The 11,388-nt window shown below is 36.2% G+C and overlaps 1 protein-coding gene across 8 annotated transcripts in view; it reads left to right on the top strand.

Moving 5' to 3' along the window:
* Window positions 1-2,778: 2,778 nt before the first annotated feature.
* Window positions 2,779-11,388, top strand: part of LOC309503994 (uncharacterized protein) — a 44,491-nt gene continuing 35,881 nt past the window's right edge. For 5 of the 8 annotated variants that reach the window (XM_082176934.1, XM_082176929.1, XM_082176928.1 and 2 more), the window contains exons 1-5: window positions 2,779-2,932; window positions 4,044-4,376; window positions 4,642-4,878; window positions 8,299-8,628; window positions 10,216-10,449. In XM_082176934.1, the coding sequence (XP_082033060.1) occupies window positions 2,890-2,932; window positions 4,044-4,376; window positions 4,642-4,878; window positions 8,299-8,628; window positions 10,216-10,449 (1,177 nt within the window). In that variant the 5' untranslated portion in view covers window positions 2,779-2,889. Of the gene's footprint in view, window positions 2,933-4,043; window positions 4,377-4,641; window positions 4,879-7,124; window positions 7,428-8,298; window positions 8,629-10,215; window positions 10,450-11,388 lie in introns of those variants that run through there. The other 3 variants (XM_082176935.1, XM_082176933.1, XM_082176932.1) reach the window with 2 other exon arrangements.

Genomic DNA, 11,388 nt, shown 5'->3' with positions numbered 1-11,388 from the left:
TTTCAGGTTAAGCGTTTTGTCATTTGGAGGGTAGACTGCACTGTAAATAGTGAGCAGTTGATTTAACTTGAAAAAAGTGAGGAAACATGTTGCCTTAAAATTATTAAGTAAACAAACTAAATGCGTAATTGAAAAAATTAAGTTATGTGAACTTGACAATTCCAAGTTACTCTGAGAAGTAAAAGTTATTGAAACAAAAGAAATTGCGTTGTGATAACCTTTTATTTTAAGTTGGACTAACTTCATTTTATGAAATTGCAATTATTAAAAAAAATCTGATCTAAAAATCTACTTATAGCTTAAAACTAACAAGTTTTGTTCTGACTACTTACTTAAATTGAGGGTTTTTTAATTTTTATTTTTCTTAAAATCAAACCCATGACCTTGGCGTTGCAAGCGCTAACACTCTACTGTTTGAGCTACAGGAAGGCAATGATTTAAATACACAGTGTTTATATATATATATATATAGTGTTTTTAAATACATATAGCCTATGTATATTTTTAAATAAAATATTCAGTGATTAAAAAAAAACTAAAATTGAAATGTATTATTTTTGTTTTGATATTGACAGCTGTTTGGGGGGACTATTTATTTTATGGTGCCAAAATTTGTTTGTTTTTTTTGTTTTTTTTTGTTTTTTTTTTACTTTCCTGTACTGAAAGGCTTAATAGGTAATGTCTACTTCTAGATCAAGATCTAAAACAAGTGATTTACTCTGATTTCATAATAATTTTTTTTTTTTTTTTTTTTTTTTTTTTTTTACAAACCATTTTCCAGATTTGATCAAACCCAATAGCCAAAATTCGATCAGATTACTTTTGAACAACTGGGTCCAGGAGATTCAGGTAAGAAATGAACCAAAGCCTGAGACACACTGCTGTTACTATAGCAACACACTGATAGACGTGTGTTGATGGAGACCTCGTGTGGTGAACTTGAGTAATGACAGAGATCTCAGTATCATTTCAGTAATGACAGGTGACTTTCAGTACAACTTGGGGCTCTTTAAAAAAGTAAAAAGAAAAAAACTGTTTTTGTAAAAAGCTTTAATACACTTTTAAGCAATACATCCAGTCATTATAAATATCCTTATGCACAGTAAAAAAAGTTGCTGCCTTAAATTTGTAATACAATAAATTTGCATGTTTAAGTCATTCATACTTAAATTACATAAAACTGCTTAAATTATTTGGCAAGATTTGGTAATATAAATTATTCATATGTGAAGCAATGGTAACTGGTAACTGGTATTTAGCCAGGGCCGGCCCGAGGCATAAGCGAACTAAGCGGCTGCTTGGGGCCCCCTCGCCACCAGGGGGCCCCCAATCGAGTTTATTTTTTTTATTTATTTTTTACATATTAATTAACTTAAACAAGTGACATAAATGAATGAAAGGATTAATAATTCAAGACAAGAAAATTCTGATTCCATGATCAATATACCTGCCTACAACTGCTGCTGTGTCTGCCAGTGTTTGAGTCAGTTCATAACCTCGCGTGCATAGACAATTTGTGCACAAAGTCACGGTAATGTTAAGCCATGTCACAAAAATTTGATTTGATCAATGATTTATCCTTTAAATGTAATGATATTCAGAACAGAACAAGAATAAAGAAATAACTATAAACAAGCCAAAACGAAATAATTTAAAGCGAAAGTGAAAGTAAGCGGCGTTGGGCTCACGTATCTCTCTCATTAGAATCAAAATGTTTCAACATTCGCGATGGATTTGGATGGTAGCTAAACTATTCTTTATCATAGGCTTTGTACTTCACTCACGTTCCAATATCGACGGAAAAAATCATCCTCTTCACACGCGCAAAAATGTGCTTGGAAACATCACAGTGGAAGATTACAAAGCATATGTTGTGTGTGTGTGTTTGTGTGTGTGTGTGTGTGCGCGGGCGCGATCGAACAGTGGAAACATAAAAACATACTCCGTCATGTTCATACAAGACATCATTCAAACTGCAAAGTGTTGCAAAACGTTGGAGGATATTTTGCAAATAATTTTTTTAATATGTTTTGTGACAGTTTGTTTTCAGAAGTTTCCAAGAGTTAGTAAAATAGTAAAGAAAAAGTTAAAACTTTTTTAAGTATCTATTTTGTATTAAGTATTTATTTTGTATCAATACATAACCTCATTGTATTAATTTATAATGTAACATTATAACGTGACATTGTGTCAATAATCGTCCAGCACAGGTGACTCTGCGTGGTGGGAGGAGGCCCCCAAATCAAATTCTGCTTAGGGCCCCCAAAAGGCTCGGGCCGGCACTGTATTTAGCTGTCTGTCTTTCCATATTTGACTCACAGCACAGGTCATTGTGTCATTTATCCCTCATATTTTAGTTTCAGTGGTTCAATGACAGGAAAATTCTTCATTTGTGTCTCCACATGGAAAAAAACACCAGATATCCTATATAAAATGTGCGAAACAGATATTTTAGTTAGTCAGCGATGGTTTTTAAACTTTTACTTATGGTCGATGCTTGCTGAGTGTTAATTCTGGTCCCTGTGGTTGTGAAAGCAACCAAGGGGTGACAAAAAAAGCTATTTAACATACTAAATAATGTCTTTTTTTGTGTGTGTGTGTAAAATAGCAGAAGCATAAGTCAATGGAAAGTCCCTATACCATTATAGAAAAGAAAATGCATGTGCTAGTTAATTTTGTACCTTGTGCAAGACCTCAACTGATCCAGTACTGTTGAATGATCTGAACTTCCTCTTCTCTCACAGAAACTGGGTAATATTCTTTAAAAAATATATTATGACCACAGATGCGTGTCAGTAGAGCTCTTCTGTCAGAATGAGAAGTGATCGTGTGACTGAAGCTTCATCCACACTCTTCTGTTAGGATTGAGCTCTTCTGGACTTGAGAGAAATGATGCTCCTCTTTGGACTGATGCTGCTGCAAACTGCTTCATGTGAGTCAACTTTCAGCTCAAACTGATGTTATGATGCTGTTCACTCACTGATGATGTTTTATGTAATCTGAATCTGATTATAATTCATGATGAGAGGTATATTTATTGTAGTATTATACCAAGGTCTGTCAAAATTCTCGATTCTGATTGGCTAGAAGGTGTGTGTTAAAACTGTTTAATGCACAGGTAGTTGCAGTGAGTTTAATCACAATTCTTTATTATTAATTCTTATCTCAAAAATGTTATGTCCTACAGGCCAATTTGCACATGTTTACATTCTCTTTTCAAAACTGTTAAACTTACTGTAAGTTCAAAACCATCACAACACAAGAATGAATAAGACAGAAATTTGCACCATTTCTACAGTAAAACCATATTGAAATTCTGAATCTAAAAAATAGATATAACTGAAGACCTACACATGTGTTTGTCTTTCAGTTTCATTACCATCGATTCAAAAGGGACACTTAGGAATAATTTAGTACTGTAACGTAAACATGGACGATGGACGTAACATACAAAGTGAATTGTGAGCAGAAGACAGTGTCATTGTTTTGGAAAGAAATATTACAAAAGAACATATAGCCTAGTATAATGCCGCCTGATGTTAGTAGGTTTTTTTGGTCTGTGTTTATGATTGACAAAAATTTTGTTTGTTGGTGGACAACCTTTTTTAGTGTAAGAATGAGTTTTTTTGAGACATTCAAGTGTTTTGGTAGTTTTAGTGCATTTTGAATGTTAAATGAACTGCCGTGCCGAAGTTGGTTTGTAGAACTGTGTGAAGAAGAGTTTTGAAAAAATGACTTAAGTATTGAGAAATGTGCCCTAGCGATTGTGAAAATCTGTAATGCACTGCTTTCATCATTGAAGCACACAGAGATCAGAGAATATGTTAATGCACAACGCTTGTCATTGGACGATCCTTTGACTCCACATCATGCATTAGTTTAATGCACAGCTCCGTGCTAGTTACATTACACTCTCACTCTGTCTGTAGATGTTGATATTTCTGTGTGTGTGTGTGTGTGTGTGTGTGCGTGCGTGCGTGCGTGCGTGCGTGCGTGCGTGCGTGTGTGTGTGCGTGTGTGTGTGTGTGTGTGTTGTTCTTCAGGTATGGAGTTTAACTGCAGGTTTGATCAGAAAGATCCCTGTTACGCTGCTCTGGATCACAAACTCAATCTGCAGATGGTGGATGCTAGAAATTATAAACTGAGGATAATAAAGAGAATAAACAACAACCCAGATGATCCAGTTTGTAAAGTAAAGAATGACAGTAAAACTGAGAATGAATGTGATCTTTATAGTAACAGACCTGAAGTGACAGTCATTAATGGGACTCTGATAATAAACCGTGTGATCAGAGCAGATTCAGGGAATTACACTTTACGACTCGAACACTCAGACGGCACAGTAACATCTGCAGATCTTCAAGTGAAAGTTGAAGGTACAGTAACTCTCATCAGACTCATTACAATCTCATGATCTCCAATGATCTCACTCTCATGCAAATGAATCAGTGGAATCTCTGTGAAGGTTTTTGATTATTGAACATCTGGAAGAATTTCATCAAAAGCAACTGCACTTTGTTTTCTATTTATTTAGATATTTTATTTGTCACATTGATATTAATTTAGTGTATTTAAAAAACAAGCCATGTTTGTTTGAATGTGTCTGTTTGTCATGTGACTGTCATGTGTCCCGCCCTCCAGCCCCTATTGGCTCAGTGGAAGTGTCAATGATCTGCTCCTCCAGTGGGGTGAAGTCAGTGTCCTGCTCTTCTGACGGGGATCAGCTCATCTACAGCTGGACTCTGAATGGAGATCCACTGATGGATGGAGACACCAGCATTGAGCTGAATGACACAACTCATGGAGACATCATCATCTGTAGTGTGAAGAACCACGTCAGTCACGGACAGAAGAGCATTAGTGTAGAACAATGTCCTGGTGAGCTTTTCATACATAAATCTCCCTGTATTTACTAAACTACAGCAACAAGAGTGAATCTCACAAAACCTGTCAAGAACAAGTCAGTCACATTAGTCAGACACAGCAACACCAGTGACTTCTCTTCAATGGACACAGTTCATTCTCGCAACGTTTCTGGCTGAAAATGAGTTTATTTCAGCCCGATCTCAGCAGTAATTTGTATTGAAGTGTTTTCAGTTTCGGTGATTACAGTGATGTTTTATTACAGGAACAACTACTGCAGCTGTGACCTCTCGTATGACCACTACACTGACCAATAGCACACAGACATCAGAACATGTTACGAGTTTGAAAGAACACGCTACAGGAAACATGATGGATTGGTTTTCTTTCTAATTGTTGTTTTCAATGTGTCCAGAGTCTGTGGTGTTTGTGCTGGTCTGGTGTTTTCAGATGATGGTTCTGTTTGGTCTGTTAGGAGGGTTTCACATCTACATGAGACACACGTCAGGTGAGAGACATTTATCATCATCATTGTGGATTTAACATGCAAATATTAAGAGATGATGATAATGTGATGCTTTTAGAAAGAAAACTGGACGATCAAAAACTGAGAATGAGAAGATTTAGAGAAGAACATGAACACACAGCAGAAGATTCATGAGACCAGCAGCAGATCTCAGCACATCTATGAGAATCTCCTCCTTTTGCTTTCCTGTTTCTACAATGTTTTCAGGCGACGCCAACAATTGCAATGATTTCAGATGATGGCAACTTTGGATCGACATGCCAAACTTTCAGATATTATCCTATAATATTTTAATATTATCATTATATTGTAATCGTTAAGCACAAGTTGTAATAGCTGCCTAACATATACGCTGTGTCAGCTTAACTGAAAACATGAAGTTATATAACAAACATGTACTATATTATAGGTGTATATTACTGCCATATTACTGTACACACTCATCTCTGGCTGATAACAGAATATTTCCTAAATTGTAACATTAAAACAAGCATTTTCTGTAAAGCTGCTTTGAAACATGTATTGGATAATTTTGGATATTCTTGGAATAATTTTGGATATTTTTATCCAAAAATCTTACATAGTGTGCCTTTAAATAGATATCAAATATAAAACAATTTATTTTAGTAAATGAGTCCAGCTGTAACTCTAGTTTCCTCCTGCAGATGTCGCTAATAACCAGGAAAGTGTCTGTCTTTGACACTTATTTGTTAAACATAAATAGACTTTTATTACAGTGTTAATTTTAGTAAAGTTTATTTGTTTAAAATTGCACTAAAGAGCTATAGGCTATCATCCACCATCTGTGTGTGAAACATGAAATTGCATGTGATGTGTGGAGTAGTTTGAGTCAGTTGTGCTTCTTCTGTACTGATGAATCTGCTGGTTTGAGGAATCGTACTGGTTAACAATGATCACAGTATCAGAGCGGATCTGTCGTGTTGTATCAAGACCGCTGACACTAAGAAAAGTGTAGGCCTATATCAAGATGCCATATGATCTACTGTGTATTATATTTGTCGCTGTGGGTTATTCCACAGGGGTTATTTAGAGACCAGTGTTTCTCAACGGGTCGCGGAGTGTGCCGTCAAAGACACAACATCGACAAAAATACAAGTAAAGGAAGAGAAGAAGAGCCCTCAGTGAGAGATGCAAGAGTAATGTATGAGCTTGCCAATATTCCTATGTTCAGATCATTAAAGAATATGTTAATCATGTCAAAAATATATTTTATAAGAATCAGCTCTGGTTTCTTGGTATCACATTCAGCGTAACTAAACGTTGCAGTTTTAACACTATAGAAGCAAAACGAGTCAAATAAGCCTTCATGTCTGAACTTAATGCTAATACTCTCTGTGCCTTAATTCTATTAGTGACACCTTTGCTATTACACCGGATACCAGACTTTGCAGGGACATGTCTCAACTTTTAGCAGTGACACAACTAACAAAAGGTCTGTTTGAATAGAATATGTGAAGATAAGTATATGAACTATGAGTATATGATATCAAAAGATATAATAGACCAAAATATCATTCATAAATGGATTAATACAAGAATAATATGTTTAGGATTAATCACAAAAGAACAATCATGATAATCATAAGCATATATGTTTTCTTTTCTTATACATCACCTTCCCACTTGCTGTTTCAAATATATGATTAGCACTTTTACACTTATTTTTGGAAGTGTGCCTGAAAATGTTACGTCTTTTTACACCTTTCTAGTTTCACTGTCTTTAGTTAGACTTGGTCTATTTCAGTGCACTCATCATCTGCCTTCCCCCATATGAGGAAACTTCCTCTTTTCTCGTGAAGCGGTCAGATATTTCCTCATGTGTCAGTCCAGAGTGAGTCTCTCTGTGAGGAGCTTCATGAGAGCCAGAACACAGACAGACTGAAGTCCAGACAGTCATGTCCCCATCTGAAGCTTCATCCACACTCTTCTGCTGCCGTTGGGCTCTTCTGGAAACTGGACTTTAGAGAAATGATGCTCATCTTTGGACTGATGCTGATGCTGCTGCAAACTGCTGCATGTGAGTCAACTTTACAATGCTGTTCAATCTCATCAATCTCTGAAATAAAAACACTGTAATATAATATTACATTAACAGTGTTTCCAAAACAGTCTGCAGTGATCTATAGTCTTAGTGTTACTGGTCTTATATATAGTGTGTATTTGTGGAGGATTAACAAAATGTGAGAGGAAGTGTGTTTGTTTCTTAGTGTAATTGTACAAAAAAGTTTCATAAATTTTTTTATGTAGTCATTTTTTAAAATTATATTATCATATGGGGATTCATCAAATCATGTCTCTCCATTTAATCTGATGTCACACAAAGACCAAGACATTATTTAAAAAGAAAGAAATGTCACAGTTTGATTGGATTGAACTTTTTTTTTACGTACTAAACCAAGTTAAATCTCCAGTAATGGTTATATTCAGTAATTCATGAGGACAGTAATTCCTTAGAGAAAGGATTTGAACATTTGTGTTTATGATGAAGATGAGCTTCACTTCAGATGAACTGAGCTCAGATGTTTCAGTGAGATCTGATCAAGAGTCTGATTCATTTCATCTTCTTTAATTCTGTGAATGTTTGTGTAATTTGTGTCTGATTTTAGTTTATGATGAGAGAAATATTTACATCAGCAGTAACACTCTCTGTATGTATGTTGATCTCTCTCTCTCTCTCTCTCTGTGTGTGTGTGTGTGCGTGTGCGTGTGCGTGTGCGTGTGTGTGTGTGTGTGTGTGTGTGCGTGTGTGCGCGTGTGTGTGTGCGTGTGTGCGCGTGTGTGTGTGTGTGTGTGTGTGTGTGTGTGTGCGTGCGTGTGCGTGTGCGTCTGTGTCTGTGTCTGTGTCTGTGTGTGTGCGTGTGCGTGTGTGTGTGTGTGTTGTTCTTCAGGTATGGAGTTTAACTGCAGGTTTGATCAGAAAGATCCCTGTTACGCTGCTCTGGATCACAAACTCAATCTGCAGATGGTGGATGCAAGAAATTATAAACTGAAGATAATAAAGAGAATAAACAACACAGATAATCCAGTTTGTAAAGTAAAGAATGACAGTAAATATGAGAACGAATGTGATCTTTATAATAACAGACCTGAAGTGACAGTCATTAATGGGACTCTGATAATAAACCGTGTGATCAGAGCAGATTCAGGGAATTACACTTTAGAACTCCTACGCTCAGACGGCACAGCAACATATGCAGATCTTCAAGTGAAAGTTGAAGGTACAGTAACTCTCATCAGACTCATTACAATCTCATGATCTCCAATGATCTCACTCTCATGCAAATGAATCAGTGGAATCTCTGTGAAGGTTTTTGATTATTGAACATCCGGAAGAATTTCATCAAAAGCAACTGCACTTTGTTTGAATTATTTAGATATTTTGGTAACACTTTACAATACGGGTGCACTAATAAGCATTAATGCATGCTTAACTAATGCACAGATAATCATGTGTTAATGTATGACTCATGAAGAACTAAACCATTAATTAATGATCACTGCATCAGCAACTAATAAAGATTCTAAATGATTAATAGATGAAGTAATATATGAATTGTTATTAATTAAATGTGTCAATGTATTCCTTAATAACTTATTTTATTAACTAAAAGTGTAAATTAATGCGTTAATTACCACAGTTGGTCAAAGCAATGTACTTCAACTTCCAGTTGTCTGCTTTAATTAATCATTAACTAATGATTTGCAAATGTATCATTAAGTTATGACTTTACATGTTGAGGCACATGACTATTAACACATTTTTAAGTAATATGCCATTTTGGTTTTGACATCCACACTAAGCCATGGATTTCAATTTCCAACCATGTACAACCAAGATTTCACTGAGTCCGATGAGCCTTGTTGTTCATGGCACAGGACTATGTCAGGTTCAGCTTGAGGTCGTGGAACACTGAGAACAGGCGGTCGAGCTTTACTATTTCATAACACTGTGTCTAGACTGGACAAAGACAATAGAACGTCCATTATTGTCAGTGATACTACACTGGATGCGGCGCGACGCTACACGACAAAACCCAGACAGTAAACTGATGCCACTCTCTATTCCTGACGTACTCAGAGCTCTTGTGCTAGTTCTGTTATGAAGGACAAATGGACTTGTGATGGTCTGTCATGTCCAGGTGTAGACAGCTGGTCTCGTCCAGTTTAAACACAGTGTAACAGCTTCAGGAGTTCAGATTCTGGTGTGCTGATATTTGTGTGCAGCCCAACTTACCCATCCTTCACACACATTCACCGACATTACATTCACTGCATGTGCAAACTGTCAAAACCCATAAATGGCATATTACATAACAATTAGTTAATAGTCATGTGCCTCAACAAGTAAAGTCATAACATGATACATTTGCAAATCATTAGTTAATGATTAATTAAAGCAGACAACTGGAAGTTGAAGTACATTGCTTTGACCAACTGTGGTAAGTAACGCATTAATTTACACTTTTAGTTAATAAAATAAGTTATTAAGGAATTAATACATTATGACACATTTAATTAATAACAATTCATATATTACTTAATCTATTAATCATTTAGAATCTTTATTAGTTGCTGATGCAGTGATCATTAATTAATGGTTTAGTTCTTCATGAGTCATACATTAACACATGATTATCTGTGCATTAGTTAAGCATGAATTAATGCTTATTAGTGCACCCGTATTGTAAAGTGTTACCGATATTTTATTTGTCACATAGATATTTATTTAGTATATTTAAAAAACAAGCCATGTTTGTTTGAATGTGTCTGTTTGTCATGTGACTGTCATGTGTCCCGCCCTCCAGCTCCTATTGGCTCAGTGGAAGTGTCAATCATCTGCTCCTCCAGTGGGGTGAAGTCAGTGTCCTGCTCTTCTGACGGGGATCAGCTCATCTACAGCTGGACTCTGAATGGAGATCCACTGATGGATGGAGACACCAGCATTGAGCTGAATGACACAACTCATGGAGACATCATCATCTGTAGTGTGAAGAACCACGTCAGTCACGGACAGAAGAGCATTAGTCTAGACTGTCCTGGTGAGCTTTTCATACATAAATCTCCCTGTATTTACTAAACTACAGCAACAAGTGTGAATCTCACAAAACCTGTCAAGAACATGTCAATCACATTAGTCAGACACAGCAACACCAGTGACTTCTCTTCAATGGACACAGTTCATTCTCGCAACGTTTCTGTCTGAAAATGAGTTTATTTCAGCCCGATCTCAGCAGTAATTTGTATTGAAGTGTTTTCAGTTTCGGTGATTACAGTGATGTTTTATTACAGGAACAACTACTGCAGCTGTGACCTCTCGTATGACCTCTACACTGACCAATAGCACACACACATCAGAACATGTTACGAGTTTGAAAGAACACGCTACAGGAAACATGATGGATTGGTTTTCTTTCTAATTGTTGTTTTCAATGTGTCCAGAGTCTGTGGTGTTTGTGCTGGTCTGGTGTTTTCAGATGATGGTTTTGTTTGGTCTGTTAGGAGGGTTTCACATCTACATGAGACACACGTCAGGTGAGAGACATTTATGATCATCATTGTGGATTTAACATGCAAATATTAAGAGATTATGATAATGTGATGCTTTTAGAAAGAAAACAGGACGATCAAAAACTGAGAATGAGAAGATTTGAGGAAGAACATGAACACACAGCAGAAGATTCATGAGACCAGCAGCAGATCTCAGCACATCTATGAGAATCTCATCCTTTTGCTTTCCTGTTTCTACAATGTTTTCAGGCGACGCCAACAATTGCGAAGATTTCAGATGATGGCAACTTTGGATCGACATGCCAAACTTTCAGATATTATCCTATAATATTTTAATATTATTATTATATTGTAATCGTTAAGCACAAGTTGTAATAGCTGCCTAACATTATCTAAAGTTATCTAACTAACATGTACTATATTACAGCTGTATATTACTGCCATATTACTGTGCACACTCATCTCTGGCT

This window comes from Leuciscus leuciscus (genome assembly GCF_965113295.1).
Source record: "Leuciscus leuciscus genome assembly, chromosome: 8".
Taxonomy (NCBI): Eukaryota; Metazoa; Chordata; class Actinopteri; order Cypriniformes; family Leuciscidae; genus Leuciscus; species Leuciscus leuciscus.
Note: the sequence above shows the minus strand (reverse complement) of the source record. Positions and strands in the feature narration are given on the sequence as shown.